A 19,003-nucleotide genomic window follows, 5' to 3' on the forward strand; every position below is an offset into this window, starting at 1 on the left:
AAGTAGCTTTTCATTCAATCACTTAACTCTATAACTGCCATTCTACATCTTTCAGTTTTGTTACGTGTTGATGTTTGCCGGAGAACATCTAAGATGCCATAGAATTACTTTATCTTCATCACATTATTTTGCATTCTTGTTTTTCTTCAATCTTCATATCTCAATGGAGAATTCTGGTAATGTGTTTTGTTGGTTGCAATTTCCTCCTTCAACCAATATTATTCCACTATTAAATGTCAATTTATAATAGTCATATTGTTCAGATTAACATATAGTATTTTTCCATATGGAATGCAGTTAAAATGCTGTATTGCAGGCTAATTCTGCTGACTGCAGATTGCTACCAGTTTGATTCTCACCAGCTTAAGGTTGACTCTGCCTTCCATCCTTCCAAAGTCAGTAAAATAAGGACCCATTGTTGCAGGTGATGTGTCAACTCTGTAAACTGCTTAGAAGGCTGTAAAGCACTGTGAAACAGTATATAAATCTAAAAACTATTGCTATATGCTTTTAACTAGGTATTTTAGAGCAATTTAATTCTTTCAGTTGTTTTGCAAACCAAAAATCTCTTATGGGATGTGTGTAAACATGTTCATCCTTCAAAGGAAAATATTTGTAGCTGAGGGTTGAAATTAGTACTTGGTACTTGGTGTTCTCTTAAGCCTGATAGTTTTCTTGCAGATGTTTTATAAATCCAACTAGGTAACATGATTAGCGCTAAGGAATGATTGGTGTTTCTGAGATGTTTTTGATGTAGGTCAGTGTTATTCTTTTTAGGGCTTGTGTTGTGCTGTCTTGGGTTGAGTGGTCAGGTGCTTTTTGATAAAAGTTGAATGAATATCCATTTTGTTGGAAGATGTTATACAGATGTTCTATTTTCTTTTTATGCTGTTCAGGATTGTTGCAGTGAATTTGTGCTCCTCTAAATAAAGTTCTTTACACAGCTTCACTTGTGGGAGGTTGGCCTATTGCTTTGGTAGTGAAGCACCTGGATAGTATGAGTGGTTTTTCTATACACTTGTGTTTCTAGTTTGTCATTGTAGTCTCTCCTGATCAGGATGTCCAGAAAGGGTTGCAAGTTGTTTTCTTCTTCTTCTTTGATAAACTGGATTCCTTTCAAGATGTTGATAGTTTTGTGTTTTCTAATTGGTCCTTCTTTATTATAGTCAAAGTGTCATCTACATATCTGCTCCATAGTTTAGATTGTATTTGTAGAAGGGCTAGGGCTTCCATTGCATCACACTCATTATAAGTTCTGAAAGTGATTATCCTATAGGTGTACCTTTAACTTGTTGGTAAGTTGGTCCATGAAATTAGAGGAATGTAGCTAGACAAAGATTTATGAGATCCATAATCCTGGGTGTTTCAATCTTTGAATATTTGGTTAAGTCTCCAATATTCCAATCAAGAAACTGCCAAATAAGCCAACAGTAACAGCTCAACCAAAGAACCTCTAAGACACCCCCAACATTGACATGGCAAGCATTAAACATTAGTTAAATCAACAAAAGAAAAGCATTTCTATAAATTTCCCCAAAACCTAGGTATTTTTTGTATCAAAAATGTGGTATTTTTTTTATTCTTGCGTCAAATTTTGGAAAGGACTTTGCATTTCAAAACTGTTAAGAGCTTTAAGAGCTTTTATATCAATGTTTGAGTATTCCTAACTCAAAAGGGTAGAAAACAATAACTCCTTATTTTCAGTAATCCTGATCAGATGTTCCATAGACCAAAAACCATTCGAACAAGCAAATCAAACCCAAACCACATCAGGTTGGAAGGCCACATTTGAGTCTAAGGACTCAGATTATTCACTATAATTCTAAATACTAATTTCAGAAAATTGTAGTTCAAGAAACAAGGGACATTAACTTTAATTTAGAATGTGCTTTATTACTCATATATGGAATCACCAATAATTGTATTTGCAATTTGAATATGTACTAGAACTTTCTGCTTTCCTGCAAAGAACAGGATAAAGATGTTTTGTACTTTTGGATCTCAACCTGGAAAAAATGGTGTGGGCACAAGAATGTATGACACAGTGGTCAACATCTTCTTAAAAACTGTATCTTTCCCTATGAAAACAAGGAGAGGCTGAAAGGGTGCATGCACACAGAATTTCCTTTAATTTAAACATCTGTTTTCCAAGTATACACTGAAATATATACGTAGATGCCTAAATCTGGTCTCTTTTTGCTATACTAGGCAATTAATTCACAAAATATTTTAACTATTCCTTCCACATGCAAATATCTAGAGGAGAAGTTTAAGGCTCTCAATTATAGATCTGTTACTATTAATATGTCATAAACAGAGTACCCATTCAATACAGCAAGACACAATGCCTGTTCTGGTGATACCAGGCAAAACTGAAAGAGCTGACTATATACTATATTCATAAACATATTGCAATTATGCCCAAATAATATAATTGAACATAACATTTCTAGAAAAACAAAGAAAAATCCCTTGACTGTAAGTCACAAATACTAAGTTTGCACCTTAGGGTTCAGAGTATTCCTTTCCAAGCAGTCTACATTAACTTATATACCACCCAATTCCAATGACTGAGCAGTACATAACAAATTACAATGTAACTAGTAAAATACTAGGAAATAATTTTTCTAGTATAGTAAAAATGATGAGTCTCATGGCAGTTTAATCAAATGTATTAAGGAATACAAGTTGGAATTGGTTTCAGAAATCTGTTTGTGTGCAAATGTGCCTTCAAATAATTGTTGACTCCTGGCAACTGCCTCCTTTCTCCTCTGTTAAGGTTTCCCACAGCCCAAGAGCACATCAAAAGTCCCAGATAGTGAGGGGCATGGGGCAAGCAAGGCTTTTGATTCTGTCTCCAATGTTTTCCTAAGTCATTTGCCTGCTTCCTGAAAAGGTATGACTTGTAGAAAGTCACCCAACTGGCTTTGTCCCCAAGGTACTATTTTTCATTTTGTTATTCATTCTTTTGAGTTTGTCTTCATATTCAGTAAAAATAGGCCATTAACCCCATAAACTTTGAGCTTTCTTTTCTAATGTATCCTTTAATCCAGTGGCCCCCAACCTTTTTTGTGCCACGGTCCGGTACCGGCATCACAAAATGATCTGCGGCCCGGTACCGGCATCAGCACGCATGACAAGGCAAGGCGAGCCGAGCGACCGGCCAGCCAGCCGTCCCCCGCTTCTCCCCGCCACCTTCAACTCCTCCTTTGTACTTTTGTCGATGGGCTTCGCTTCGGGACGGTCGCTTGGCTCGCCTTGCCTTGGGTGCTGAAAGAATTCTCGCGCCTTAGTTTCATTTGAAGCCCCCCCCCCCCCTTCGATGAAACTAAGGCTCGAGGATTCCTTCAGGACCCAAACGCCGCTTTCCAACCGGAAAAGCTCACCCGGAAGCACTTTCTCATCAAACAAGATGGCGGCGCCCAACAAACCAGTGGCCCGGTAGGAAATGTTCCACGGACCGGGACCGGTCCGCGGCCTGCTTTAATCTATCTCCAAGTGGAATATGTTACAACACAGCACAATCAAAAATTCCAAGACTATTAGGGTCTCAGTTGACAAGAAAGTGGTATTTATAAATTCTGTCATTGTTGTCTTTTTTAAAAAAAACCTTAAAATCATTAAACCACTATTTTAAATCAACTGCCATCACAACAGGTAGGAATACATAATCTTCTAGATCCAGCAACCACCAATCAACCACTGTAAAATTGAGGTATACCAAAACAAGGTTATATCCTTTAATCTGGTCACTGGCTTCTCATGTTAAATAGTGAGAGACAAATTCTGCATCAACTGCACATTAATGAAAATCTACTGGTATGTGTACGAACTGAGAATGTGGTCAGGTACAAGCTTCCACTGAGCTTACAGAAATCTTAAATCCTGATTCAGAATACCTGTCCTAAAATCATTCCATACTACACGATAACCAATAATCAGAGTTCAATATCTTAAATAAAATTTATTGCAAAGCTATTATCAGATTTATTCACTATTTCATTCTTGTGATATATGCATTAGTTTGCTTCATCAAAAATAAAATAGGTATGGTTATTACTAAAACAGCCCTTAAATACACATCAGAAACGTCCTAAAAGCGCTCACAATCATGACTGTATTCGATAGCTTGCAAACTTGTTCAGCTTTAATGAGCAAAAACACATTTCCTGCTTCTCCATACTTACTTCTGAGTCGATGTACAGCTGCATTTCACATCATTCTTATATCCAAAGTTTTAGCAATGAATTCAATAAAGATATGAATTTAAAAGCTTGTTACAATTTTAATAATCCAATTTGATGTTTCAATACTCTTTCTGGTGTTTTCTTCAAGATCAATCACAATACTCACCTTGTTCTTCTAAGTTATCAAACTGTGATGTAAAAATGGAATGGAAGGAATAACATGAACAAATAGGAGCATTTTTCCATAATATGAAAAAGTAAAATTTCTGAAGGGCTTTATTAAAAGAATGACATCAGCTATATTGATTTGTGTTCTGGAGACACCCCCCAGTTTAAGAATTAAGAAAATTGGAAAAAGAAGAACCACAGATCCAAGCCCAACTGCCTTCACTGAAACATGTTCCTTGTCGGCTAAGTTGGGTTTAAAAATTGACTTATCACCTATAAATAAATAAAACATAATGTGATGGGGATCAGAAGAGGTCATGTAAATAAAAAAGTTATCACAGGCAGTCACGAAAATAAGGAACAAGCACAGCCAATTACTTTTCTTTTACTTTCTCCATCTTAATTAGTAATATCAATAGAATGAGCCCCTGTGTAAGTTATATATTAATGAAAATTTTTGATTAGAACCCTGGATACAAACAATGGATTGCAAACAATGGATGGAATTTCCACTGTGACCTCTCATTACATAACAATGCCATTACAATGCATTAACAATGCAGGTGTTAATATTGGTATTAAAAATATGTAAACATAAATTCCCATAATGACTGAACTCTCTAGTTTTGCCAACATTCATTCTAATATAATTCTTACAATTCCCTCTACACATTGACGATTTTGTGACCCAAGAAACGCACATGGCACAAGAACTGGCTTTTTTAAAAATGTGTGTCAAATTTCCTACACGCACACACAAAAGAATACATACAATATTGTGCTACGAAATCACAGAACCCCCAAATCAATTCATTTTAGCGCAACAATTGCCGAAAAGCTCAAAGCTCCTGTTATTTTCTTCAGAACTTATCGCAACCACCTTTATGCCCGGACTCGAGAGAGAACCAAAAATCGGGTTAATTTTATCCCCCGAGCGCCCCGCGGGAAAAAAAGCTATCTGAGGCGATGACAGACGGTCAACACAACACGTACATCAAAAGCCAAGAGCACTTCGGTAAGAAAGGATCATTTGCAAAAAGAACCGACGGCTTAAGAATATGTTAAAATTCCTGAAAAATCGCGGGAAAAAGAAAAAAAAAAGCCACGAGCCGGCTGGCGACAGAACGGCAGTACCCGCGCGCATCGAAAAAAAAAACAGCCGGCCGCCATCTTCGGGTGGAAACGCCGCGCTTTCTGAGGCAAATAAAATGGCTCCTTCCTCGGGAGCTGAGGGGCCTCGCTCGCTCCAAGCAGGAGCAGGAGGAGGAAGAGGAGGAGGCGGAGAACCGTTAGGACGTCAGGGGTGAGGAGAGGCGTGCGCGTGGCCGCCTTTCCAACCCTCGCGGGGCGAGAAGCTGCTGCTTCAACCGCCACTCTCCCCCTCAGCAGGCGATGGGAGGGGGGGGGAATGAAAGCGAGAGCGAGCTCCACACGCGCGTGGGCAGCTCCACCCGCCCCCGCTCGCGTTCAACGGTCACCCGAAGCAGAAATAAACGGGCGGGGGGGAGGTGGAAAAAAAAAGAGGGTAACGGCGCCACTCCCCCTTTAGGTCGCCTCTCGCTCGGACGTAGTGCCATGGGTGCTGGCCACGTGACAGGCTCTCCCCCAATCGCCGTTGAAGGGCGCTGTCACCGTCATTCCGCTCCTTCTTTCTCCTCGCCGCATTGTGTGAGGGAAGGAGGAGCGGTGCGGTTGTGAGGCTGGGTCGTATGAGCAGCCTTGAGGGATCGGGGAGGAGGAGGGGTGGGGGAGAGGCCTGATGGTAGCCGTTTCCCTCGGAGAGAGAGAAGGGGAGCCGACGGCTGCGGAAGAATTAAGGCGGGGGGCTCCCGGTGGATTGGACAGCGAAGGGCTGCGCTGACTTCGAAACTGAGGAGATAACGGACGGGAAAAGGAGGGGGGGGGTCAACGGACGGGAGCACCGATGTACGAATGATGTTGCTCTGGGCCGGATAGCGCCGATCTTGAGACGGGCAGAGGTAGCTGCTGAGGTGGGAAAACAGGCGGTGTCCCGCTTTTCCCTCAGGAAGGGGCTTAGCGGGGTGGGTGAGGGGCGCCCGTCGTCATCATGGCCTTCGCCAACTACAGCAGCCTGCAGCGTGCCCAGCTCACATTCGAATATCTACATACTAACTCGTGAGTAAGGAAGGGAAGAAAGCTGTGGGTTATGTAGCATTAAGAGATTTCTTCTTCTTTGGATCTTGGCAATATCTACTGTACTAATCCAAAACAAACAAACAAAACCTTCATTGGGTAGAAGCTAATCCATCTTCGTGGGCAATCAGGAAATGAATGATTCTTGGAATCTCTGACATGAATCAGTTAGCAGAAGATGCTCCTCCAGCCCAGGATTCACTGGATCCCAAGGAATTGGTTTTTTGGACCTTTTAAAAGTGCTTTTGGCTCAAGGAATGGGGAAAAAAGGATTTAAAAAGATGACGCAATAAGGAAGGAAGCAAGATATGGAATTGAGAAGCAAGGCTGATGCAAACCTTGAAGACATATTCCAATAAGCTATACTGCATAACTATAAAGTTTTGATAGCAAAAAGTTTATAGCGAAATCTTCAAAGAAAGTAGACAAGAATGATCGCTGATCGACCAAGAAACATCTTTTAAATAATAGAAGTAGGTAGGTAAGTATCTTTACTACATTGGAATGAGAAATGGGTTACTAATGTAGTATCCTATTCTAAAGAAGTTAGAGAAGCTGACTGAAGATCTTAATCCACAAGTACACAAATAACAAAGAATGGAGACACTGATTTGCAGAGAAATTTAACTGCTGCCAATTGAGATAGACTTGATTTATAAATAGCTGCAAGTTCTTGATGATAATACATTGCAAAAAGCTACAGTACTTCACAGCGGAATATCTACATCTTGTTTTTAGATTACTTGTATCAGCAAGAAGATGCACCACTTGCCAGCTTCTGAATACATGTCAAGAAAGAATGCATTTTATTTGATAAGTGACATTAGATGTCACGGTGTGACAAAAACTGCTTCCGCAATTTGACAGTACAGAAACTACAGAATGTGGCATGAAATGGAATAATAACAAAATAATTCTAAAAAGAACAGCATATATGATGTACACGTGATATAATTTGCAATGCATATCAAAGAAGCATGAATTATTTACCTACAGTTTTGTCAGATTTCTCTTGCAGAAAGAAGAAATGGCTCTTGCAGTAAAAAAAGCTAAGAAAAGCTAAACTACGAACAAGAGAATCCTGATAGGGAAGATGCAGAGATGATTACTGAATGTGAAGTTTGTGATATCTTGCTATTAGTGAAAGAGCTAGTTTGCTTAGGCCTTAATTTTGACAATGGTATATTTGTAGAATCTCCTTAATTTAATGAAGATGCAATTGTGATAACAGGACACTGGAATCTGATAAGTATATTTGTCACTTTCCATGGCAAAAACTGCTAAATAGAAAGTTGGGCTGAATTTTTAAAGGTTTTTTTTTTAAAAGAAAAAGGACTTCCAATCTGAGAAGGTAGGATAATGCGGTTCACATGATCATGGAGCAACGTGAGGCAGTATATTTTTCATTTAATTTTCATACAATATCTCAAATTGTTCATTCCTTGAAATCCTGTCAGAATTGGCATATGTTAAAATCAGGTCCTGGTTTAGTTTATAGGATGTTTGAAATGTTATGATTTTAGTATAATGTAAAATCTGCTAAAATGATACAACTGATCAGTTTTGCAGAATGGTTCCTGAGCAGTTCACAGGCTAAAGTTAAAAGTGTTGATATTCAGAAATGGGAGAAACTGGGTTAGTCTTTGACTTACAACCATTCATTTAATGACCAAAGTTACAATGGCTCTGAAAAAAGTGACGGTTGGTTCTCACACAACCATTGCAGCAGCCCCATGGTCACATGATTAAAAACCAGTCACCTGGCAACATGGTCATGTGATCATCTCTTTCACCCTTCTGACATGCAAAATTGGGAAGCCAGATTCATTTAACAACCATGTTACTTAACAACTGCAATGATTCACTTATCTGTGGCAAAAAAAGATTATAAAATTGGGCAAAACTCACTTATTTTGCTTAGCAATGGACATTTTGGGTTCCATTGTGGTCATAAGTCGAGGACTAGCTTTATTATGTTTCAGTTGTCTTTGAAAACAAACAATACATTCAAATTATAGTTATATTGCAGGTACAAACTTCTGCCTAATTTTTTTTGAGATAGTATTTCTTCCTGTTGTCATCTGCTGAAGCAGGCTTTGAAGTATTTCAACAAAACAATGTTCCTTGCCAAATCGGCTGTATAGGTATTTAATTAATGTGTGAAGCTGCAAATAATTGATGCAGTTTCAGGTGTATTTAATAAAGATATACAGTTATCAAATAATAAAGTTGGAAGGGACTTTGGTGATCTTCTAGTCCAACCCCCTGCTCAAGCAGGAGACCTATACCACTTCAGACAAATGGCTGTCCAGTCTCTTAATAGTCCTCAGTGTTGACCCACAACTTTTGAAGGAAAGCTGTTCCACTGGTTAATTGTTCTCACTGTCAGGAAATTTATCCTTCGTTCTAGGTTGGTTCTCTTTGATCAGTTTCATCCATTGTTTCTTGTTTTACCTTCTGGTGCTTTGGAAAATAGGCTAACCCCATCATCTTAGTAGCAGCCCCTCAAATATTGGAACACTGCTATCATGTCAGCCTAATATTTTCTCTAGACTAGCCATACCCAATTCCCGCAACCATTCTTCATATGATTTAGTCTCCGGGCCCTAAATCATCTTCGTTATTCTTCTCTGCATTCTTTCCAAAGTCGCAACATCTTTTTTGTAATGTGATCAAATCTGGATGCAGTTAAGTGCTTGTCCACTAGGACTTCGAAGATACCTCTCACACTGCTTTGGAGCCAGATTTCACCTAATCTTGTACATTTGATTTTTCCTGCCTAAGTGTAAAACTACTTTTCTCTACATTAGATTTCATTTTGTTAGATAGGGCCCAGTGTTCAAGTCTTTCAAGATCCATTTAGATCCTGAGCCTGTCTGAGGTATTGAGTTCCCTTCTATTCCCTCGTCTAAGTCATGAAGATATTGAAGAGTACTGGACCTTAGACAGAATCTTATACTCCACTGTTTACTTCCCTCCATGAAGATATAGTAACATTAAGGACCACTCGTTGAGTGTGGTTTGTCCGCCAGTTACAAATCTATCTGATGATGATGCTGTCTACTTTACATTTTTTTTAGCTTACCAAGGAGTAGGTTATGATCTACTTTGTCAAATTCCTCACTGAAATCCAAATATGTCCATAGCATTTGACTGGTCCATTAATTTATTCACTTGTCAGAGAATGCAATAAGATTCGTCTGACATGATCTGTTTTTGACAAACACATTGGCTTCTGGTTATAACTACTTCTTGGTGTTCGCAGATCTGTTTTTTGATGATCTTTTCCAGGATCTTCCCAGATATTGATGCCAGGCTGATTGATCATCGTTTCCTGGATCTGTTTCCTGCTTAGAATCAAACTTGCATAAATGAATGTAATTGAAATGAATATGATTAAATGTTTTCAGCGTTTGACTGAATTCATGAACAATTGAACAATAAATAGTTCTGATTGAGTAACCTTAACTAAGTGGAGAGAAAGCACTGAATGGATAAGTAGGGAAAGTCATCGGAGAGTGCATAATCAGTTTGATAACACAAAAAGAAGATAGATGCTAAGACAGCTAGTTTGAAGAAAAACCTAGAAAACCAACCTCTTGCTTAATGCAGTTATCCAAATTAAAATGTCCTAGAGAGACAAATGTTCAGTAACTAGTTGAATAAATATAATGAAGGATAGTCCATTATCTTTGTTCTGTAGTCAGTGTGCTCTTGCTATTATGGATATCTTTCATAGTGTTCAAATAGAACAGGGCTGTAGAACTCCGGGCCCGTGGGCTGGATGCGTCATACACTAACCATGCCCATGCCCAGTTTAGTGAAGGAAAAAAATCCCAATATGTCACGTGATGCTGCTGTGACGACTTGAGTTAGAGACCCCTGGAATAGAACCTTCCTTTCTTTAACTTGCAACCATTATTATATGTCCTCTATTTGACAATTACAAGTAACAGTTTGTGACCCTCTTGTATGGAACCTCTTCGGGTACTTGAAAACTACTGTATCCCATTTCAGTTGTTGACGGGAAACTATTGTATCTTCTCTGACTTTGCTGATGGACCATTCTAGCATTGATTTGCACTTGGTTACAGTACATCTTTTATGAAGTGTCACTTACTGTACTTTTAAATAACCCCCAAGTATTCTGAGAGATTTGTCCTTATTCCCTGTATTTTAGGGAGATTTGCTTTTATTGTGAACTGGAATCTGACTTGGGATTCTTTGAAGAGTCACATCACCATTGAATGGCATGTTGGTGCCACATTGCAAAAGACCTGTGTCATTTTAGATATTGACTAGATCGGATATAAAATTGCCTTATTCAAGTCTTAAGAACTCAAAAGTAATAAAAGTGGTTAAATTTTTTCAATTTTTTTGCAAAAAATAGTTAATGTAGATATTACTTGGAGGATTTATTATTATATTAATAGTTAAGAATAGTAAAATGGAATTCTACCCAATGGATTAGCATTGAATTGTTACAAGTGCAAATTTAAGATTTTCCTTTAATTTTTTGGAGTAGTTATTAACAACATTTCTGAACATTGGTATCACCAAAAGGATGCAGAATTTCCTACAAACAGATTATGAAATTAGGAAATCCACTTTTATAGAAACCTCTTAATGCTACATATATCAAGAACGATTTCTAATTGAATTGTTAATAGTTATACATTTGAAACATTTTGGAAAATGTCTGTTTCGTTGATTTTTTTTAATTTTGCTTTTTATAATTGCTGAAATTGTACTCCTCCAATGTCTTGTCTTCTTTTGTATAAGTACAGAATATGCTGCCATCCTAGTTAATTGTAGAAATTCATTTTGTTATGAGGGACAATCTTATGTAATTTACTGGCCCGCTTTAAGAACCTGTTATAAATTAGATAGGGTCAAAATGTATATGTACATGGCTTCCCAGAATCAAAGGATTTTTACCAATTCTGTTTGGCATTGCAGAACCACACATGAATTCTTGTTTGGAGCCCTTGCTGAGCTTGTAGATAATGCGAGGTAATGTACTTAACACTAACTTCCTAGGTTTAACTTTTGCTTTCTTGCATTATTCAGTCATCTTGAACGCTGAAATGGTCAGCAAATAAATATGATAATATTAATAAAAAATTAGCGTGCTTTCAATTCATTGTTTTATTGTACTTATAGAGAAATTTGAATGTAAAGATTTCTTTTAAAAATAACTTCACAAAGCCTATACTGGAAATATTAAATATTGCTTTTATTGAATTTTGCTCTGTACTATTTTACATCACTTCATTAAATTAAAAATAACACATCCAAAACAGTGTTCAGTAGTATTTAATCTTCTCCTAGAATGCTTGTATATCCATGTGATGTTGTAACTTTGTGTCCTCCTATCAATTGTGCTAATGTTATTTCCATAGCAGTTAAAAAAACCAAAATGGATAAATAATATCTGCTCCTATGAATGTGATTAAAATTGTATTAATCACAATTTTAAAGATCTTGACTGCTTTACGCCAATTAGCTCACTAGCCTGTCTCCATGAAAATGTTCCCTTTTTTGCTCTTATTTTCATCTATCTTGTTGCAGAATACAATAGTGCTTAAAGAACAGATAAAAGTAGCTTACAATACCTCTGTCAGGTGTGATAGTTGATCTTCAACTAAACCAATTCCTTATTGCTGTTTTGTAGAGACGCAAATGCCACAAGAATAGATATCTTTACCGGTAAGTTAACTTTTTTCCTCATAGCTTGCCAGATATTCATAGAACACAGAAGGCAGATTGGAAAGTGGAGTGGGTGGAACACAAAAAATATGTACATATTTAATGAGAACTAAGAAAAGGTTAAATGGTTTGTTCACTGATTTCATTCCGAGGCCCTTAACGTATGCTTTAAAGCATTTTATTAGTTTTAAATGCTAGTCTACCAATAAAATATAATGTGTGATAAACAGTTTGAACACTGCAGTTTTTATTTCCTAATATAAAAGAAGGATTATAGACCCATCACTCACAGTCTTCTCTTCTCATAGAGAATCGTTTAGATCTTCGAGGTGGGTTCATGCTGTGTTTTTTGGATGATGGAGCTGGAATGGACCCAAGTAAGTAAAAAGAGGGAAAAAAAGAATATTTAAAATTGATAGATTACAGGACATCAAGGATTATCCATTATGCTTTACCAAAGTTGGTAGAATATTTGTGAACTCAAAGGCAGAATGACAAAAAATATACTTAAAGTCTGTTGATTAATATATTGACTGTTTCGTAGTATGATTTGATTGCTTATTGTACCTTATGACTATTATTAAGTGTTGTACCTTATGATTCTTGACCAATGTATCTTTTCTTTTAAGTACACTGAGAGCATTTGCATCAAGACAAATTCCTTGTGTGTCCAATCAAACTTGACCAATAAAGAATTAATTATTTATTTCTATCTATCTATCATCTATCTATCTATCTATCTATCTATCTATCTATCTATCTATCTATCTATCTATCTATCTATCTATATGCTCTGAAAGTCCATTTCAAAGGTGATTCAATTGAAATTTCATGTGTGGTACCTTCAAAATTACATGGTAATTTAATGAGTAGGTAACCTGGTTATCCTGTAGATCTGCACACAAGTCATACACTTCTTCAACCTAATACTTTTTGACTTGTCATATTAGCGATAATCAATTTGATATGAATTTGTGTATTTGTATAAGAAATCTTTATTATTAAATAGTCTGAAGTGGAGTATTCCAGAAGATTGATAAGAAAATACTTATGTGACGTAAACTATCAGCCAAGTGGATGATCATGTTTTTTTCTTAAACCGTTACTGCTGCTAAATTGTAGTCTTTTTTAAATAGAGTTTTGAAATTATAAGGTATTCAGTATTATAAAAAACAAATTTAAGTATAAGGAATACTTAAATTGCTCTTGGTATCATTTGCTTTTTTATATTTGAGCTTCCATTCTTGTTTGTTTTATCTACCTGTAATGTTGGTTTTGAAATAATAATATTTAGTACAATTTGCTCAAAACACAAACTCAATTACAATTACATTTGAGAATTTTCAAAAAAAAGTCAGGATTTCTTTTTTATAGCAACATGATAATAATTTTTAAAAGTTCTGCAATGGAAAAGGAAAGAAAAGAACTAGAGGTAAATTTGCAATATCCATTCAGTCTCAAATACAAATTCTGTTTCTGCATAGAGCAAAACAGAATAAGCACTGCCTTTCGGGTCAGTTTTTCCTTGACCATTATAGTTGTTGCGTTTGGAATTTCCTCTGTGGGCTTCTTCTGATGCAAAGTTAATTCCTCCTAATTTTTTTCTAGTTCTATTATTCCTCATTTTTAAACAATATATAAAAGTGCTTTCAATATAGCAGCAAGCTTTTATGGTCATGTTGATGCCTTACTCTGGTGACAAATATTTCTGAGACAGATTCCTCCAGATGCTTAGTTTCTTTCTGTGAATGATTTTAGGAAGTATCTTGTTTTAATGACAGTATCGTGATCTTGGACTCTTAGATTCTTTCAGGGATGGCAGAAAACATGACAGTAAGATACAGAGGGTGGTATTTTTATATTCATTTTCTAACAAATGAAAACAATTTGCCATTTTACCATGATGCAAAGAATGAACTTTTACCAACAAATTAAAGATATACCTATGGGATCGCCGCTTTCAGGACTTTTAGCAGCAGTCATGCAACATCTAGAAGACATTGCACTTCCACAAATAAAATAAAAAATGGATCATATATGTATATGACATCTTCACCATAATAAAAAGGACCAATTAGGGAATACTCATAGAACCATCAACAAAATTTTTAAAGGAATCCAGTTATTAGAGAAGAAGAAAACAACAATTCGCAACCCTTCCTGGACATCTTGATCAGCAGAGACCACAATGGCAAACTAGAAATGCAAGCGTACAGAAAAACTACCTGTACTAATCAGGTGCTCCACTACCAAAGCAATAACCCAGCTTCCCACAAGAGAAGCTGTGTAAGGACTTTATTCAGATCAGCCCAAGTGTATTGCAACATCCCAGAACAGCAGAAAAGGGAAAAGGAGCCTGTATACAACCTATTCCAGCAAAATGGATATCCATGCAACTTTATCAAAAAGTCCTTGACCAGTCAAGCCAATACAGCACAACCAACACAAACCCTAGATGGAATTACACTGCCATACTTCAAGAATATCTCAGAAAACCCCAGCAGACTACTACAACTCCATGGAATCAGCATAGCACACAAGCCAACTTTAAAACATCCTAAGCAAACGAAAAGACCCAGCAACCCCAGAAGAAAAAACAGGAATCATCTACAATGTACAATCTAAGAACTGTAACAACTGCTATGTTGGACAAACAGGCAGATGGCTGGCAGAATGCATCCAATGAAAACCATCAGAAGTCATGATGAAAATCCTTTAATTTCACAACATATAAACAGATATAATTATAAGTTTCAATTGGGAAAATGTGACAATCCCAGACCAGGCCAAATCCAAAAACACTGGAGAATTTCTAGAAGGCTGGCAAATTAGCCATCAATAAACACTTAAATATGAACAACCTCTTTAGACTATGCTAAAGGGACTATCACCCAGCCCCAAACACCTCTCCACCAGCAATCAGCACCCAGGTCAGCATAGATTATCTCCAAGGTTAACATCAGACCAATAATCAGGTAAACAATACCCCAATTAAGAAATTGCCCAACAGCCAACAGTAAGCAGCCCAACCAAAGAATCTCTTAAGACCAGCCCCACCAACACTGACAGAGCAAGCCATCACTGCATACCTTACTAGCTCTGATGATATTATCTCATTTGAGTAATGAAATGTCAGCAAGAAAACAAGCAAGCTCAGAGATCACCAAGAACCCCCAGCCAGTCGACTAGTAGCCTGGCTCAGGCAATGATGATCGAGTACTTCTGACACCGCAAGATCTACACCTGTCTCACGAGGAGCACCTAGGACCCTCCACCAATGGTACAAGTTGGCTGGTGAGGTGGAGATTGACTTGGTGATGTTTCACAAAAGCACTGGTTGGGAGCAATGAAATCCTTACATCCCAGAGAGGAAGGATTCATCCCAGATGGGAACACCAGTCCTAGGCATCACAACATATGTTGTTTCTGATGTGGCAAAGATGGCCACCAAGCAGCTGGCTGTCCTTCCCAGGGCCAAACACAAACAACTGCGAAGTTCCCAAGAAAACTAAAGCAACCTTTAAATTCCAGTTAAGAGGGATTGAGATCGTAGAGTTTACCCCATCGCCCAGCTATGATGAGGGAACTCCGATCAAAGGCCTCAAGTTGGTTCAAGACAGTTACAGCAGAGAAAAGATCCCAGTGACAATCAGCGTAGAACTAATGGTGGTTTTCTCAGGGTGCAGGGGAGTTAGATGGTCTTGCAATTAGATGATTTGCTAGCAGGGGAAGGTCCAGCAACCTTTTTGACTGAACCAATAGTAAAAATGGGACCTCACGTGGAGACTATTAGATTTATCATAACTCCATGAATGGACCATTCCATGGGGTTTGGTTGGCTTGGCTGGAAAAATGGAACTTGTTGGTAGTTTGGAAGAGAAAAGTGTTGACAAGCCTCCGGCAAAACCCAGAATGGAAAGTCCCGAAGAAAGTCAAACTAACCACATGCCACTTATTAAGAAAGTGAAAGAGGCCTCAGCCGAATACTAGCGAATACTGGGGTCCCCCCACCACAGACTCTGCGATCGAGATCCTACCAGGGCCAAACTAGCAAATCCTAGACTATACTTGACAACACCAAGGGAATTCGAAGAGCTCAGAGCTTTTATTGACAAGAACTTGGCTGGGGGTTCATCCATCCAACAAAATCACGCATGGCTGACCTTTTTCAGGAGAAAAAGGATGGCTCTCTAAGATTGTGCGTTAATTACCGTGGCCTGAATGGAATTTATATGGAGAATGTGTACCCCTTGCCGGTGATGAAAGACGTGTCATTCTACTAGAGCCATTTGGCGAAATAATACAAAATTGTTCAACATGTCTTTCAAACTGTGAAAGCCCTTTTTGTATTATTTAAGTTAATATTTCTTGCTGGCTTCTTCACTGAGTTTTTAAGCTTTGCCTGCCCTGGGTGCTGATTTGTTCACCTGAGTGCCTTGAATTTGCCAACTATGTTTACCTGATCCACCTACCTTGTCATCTTGGATTTGACAAATCTACATTAAATGTTTTGTATGAAGTTTCATACAAAATACAGTTAAAATTGACATAATATCTTGTTGTAAGAGCTGTACAGATGATTACTGTTGACAGTGCCAGGCCTTAGACATGGCAAATTTTTACTAGATCTCTTTTTTTTTTAACTTCTTGCCTGGCTTGTAGCATTTTGGATTGATAAGCATTTCAGTATTGTTATTGGCTCAAACTTGTTTCCTTGAAAACATGTTCTTTGATACTATCTTTTCTTTATGTCAGAACTCAATGGCTATATAAAGTAGTCTTCACTTACCAGCCAAAATTGGGACCAGCAACTCTGTCACTAAGCTATATTCAGTAGTCATAAAGAGAAATATGTGATTAACTTGTGATGAGTAATTGTCAGCTGTGGTTGTTAAGTGGTTCATCACAGTCATGACTGCAGCTTGCAATTTCCTGCCGGCTTTCCTAGTGACTTGTTCGAAAACTGGCAAACGTTGCAATGGCAACCAGGGGGCTGCGGGACCCCACGGCCATTGTAAATGTGCACCACTTGCCAGGTACCCAACTTGCAATCATGTAACTGGGGGAATGCTGTGATAGCCACAACTTAAAGAGGACCATTGATCATAAATCTGCTATTTTTAGTTTCTCCATAATTCTGAAGGGTTGTTAAACAAGCAGTCAATAACTGAGGACTGTCTGTAAAATAATTCAGTGAGCAGGAAATAACGAGCAGACTGTTACAGAATTCGTGGCAGGCATTGAAATAGGCCTTGGTCAACAAGTTGCTTTTAAAATGGGATGAGAGAAATACGTGGAGTGTTAAGCTATAATCAGTGGCTGCTAATCTTGATAGCTGTTTAATTCCTCCAGTTTAATTACTGGTTATTGGGTAGTTAGCTTGGAGTTTTGATTCATACAAAAATTACAGTATGTTTTCTACCCTGGCTTAGTCAACAAAAATGTTTTAGTCTAATCAAGCCCATTATATTGATATAGAAAAGGAATGAATAAATCATCTTCGTTGTTAAAATTATGACATATGGCAGTTGGATTCTGTGAAGAAAGAATTGCATAACACTTAATATGACTTTGAAGCTAGTTTAATATTTTCAAAAGCTACGATCTCTTTAATTATGTAGGTGTTATGTGGCTGTTCACAGCCAGACAAAGGAAATGGATTTTAATTGTATCAGCGGTTTGTTCATCTGTCAGGCATCCATGCAGCCTTGCATTTTTAAAAATTACATCATCACAAGATTAAGAAATCAAGTAAAGGGCAACAGAAGCTTTAAGCAAATGCTTCCATTTTTTGTGACAAAACTATACGCTGCTGAACAATAACATCTAACTTACAGAGTTAATATGAATGTAATGATTCGGAATGCACAGGATAAATTGATGAAAGAGATAGTATGAAAGTGCTATAATCTAGAAAATTGTTTTGTGGCTTTCCCAGTACAGAAAACATTTCTTATCAGCTACATCCACTCTGCCATATAACACAATTGCCTACCTTTGTTATTATTGAAGATCAGTTTGAAGCTTACTGTCATCAGAAGAAGAGAAACCTTCCAAGTGACTTTGTGAATCTGTTCCATCTTTTAACCTTAACCTCCCTACCTTCTGAATAGAGATCATCTGGAAGAAATCTTTATCTGAAGCTTCAGTACCCTGAAGAGCTAGTAATATATGTATATATTTCTTGTATTACTTTCAGATGATGCTGCAAGTGTGATTCAGTTTGGTAAATCTGCTAAACGGTCACCAGAATCCACACAGATTGGACAATACGGAAATGGCTTAAAATCGTAGGTATATGGAGTCCAATCTCCCAAGTACTTGTTGTTTCATTAAAATGTTAAAAAAAGAAAAAAATACACAATGGAAATAGAATCTGCATCCAAAGATCTTCAGTTAAATTGAAAGACCTGGTGCCTTAGTCAGATTTCATTGTTTTCAGAAGCTGGACTTTTCTGAATTTTTGCTTAGCTTAGCCAATCTCCAGAACTAACAGGATTTTCAGTTAATTAAACAAACTAAGCTTGTTCCCTGCCATGTCATTTTCAATATGTCCTGGAAGGATTGATTTTGATGTTCCATAAGCTGAACTCTTTTCTGTAGAGGTTCCATGCGGATTGGCAAGGATTTCATCCTCTTTACGAAGAAGGAAACCACTATGACGTGTCTCTTCTTGTCTCGCACATTTCACGAAGAGGAAGGCATTGATGAGGTTTGCAAGTATTTGCCTTGATAAAATAAAGGACACGCTGGTTTTTGCAAGACCATCGGCATAGAATTATTCT

At 37.6% G+C, this 19,003-nt stretch overlaps 1 protein-coding gene across 1 annotated transcript in view; it reads left to right on the forward strand.

The window, feature by feature from the left end:
- The first annotated feature begins 6,016 nt into the window (after positions 1 to 6,016).
- Positions 6,017 to 19,003, forward strand: part of MORC2 (MORC family CW-type zinc finger 2) — a 28,490-nt gene continuing 15,503 nt past the window's right edge. Inside the window, exons 1-6 of the mRNA XM_026722186.2 lie at positions 6,017 to 6,491; positions 11,469 to 11,522; positions 12,184 to 12,218; positions 12,527 to 12,595; positions 18,418 to 18,508; positions 18,822 to 18,930. Coding sequence (XP_026577971.1) covers positions 6,424 to 6,491; positions 11,469 to 11,522; positions 12,184 to 12,218; positions 12,527 to 12,595; positions 18,418 to 18,508; positions 18,822 to 18,930 — 426 coding nt within the window. The 5' untranslated portion in view covers positions 6,017 to 6,423. The remainder of the gene's footprint in view (positions 6,492 to 11,468; positions 11,523 to 12,183; positions 12,219 to 12,526; positions 12,596 to 18,417; positions 18,509 to 18,821; positions 18,931 to 19,003) is intronic.

Source organism: Pseudonaja textilis, chromosome 15, assembly GCF_049901715.1.
Source record: "Pseudonaja textilis isolate UNSWEBS1 chromosome 15, rPseTex1.2, whole genome shotgun sequence".
Classification (NCBI taxonomy): Eukaryota; Metazoa; Chordata; class Lepidosauria; order Squamata; family Elapidae; genus Pseudonaja; species Pseudonaja textilis.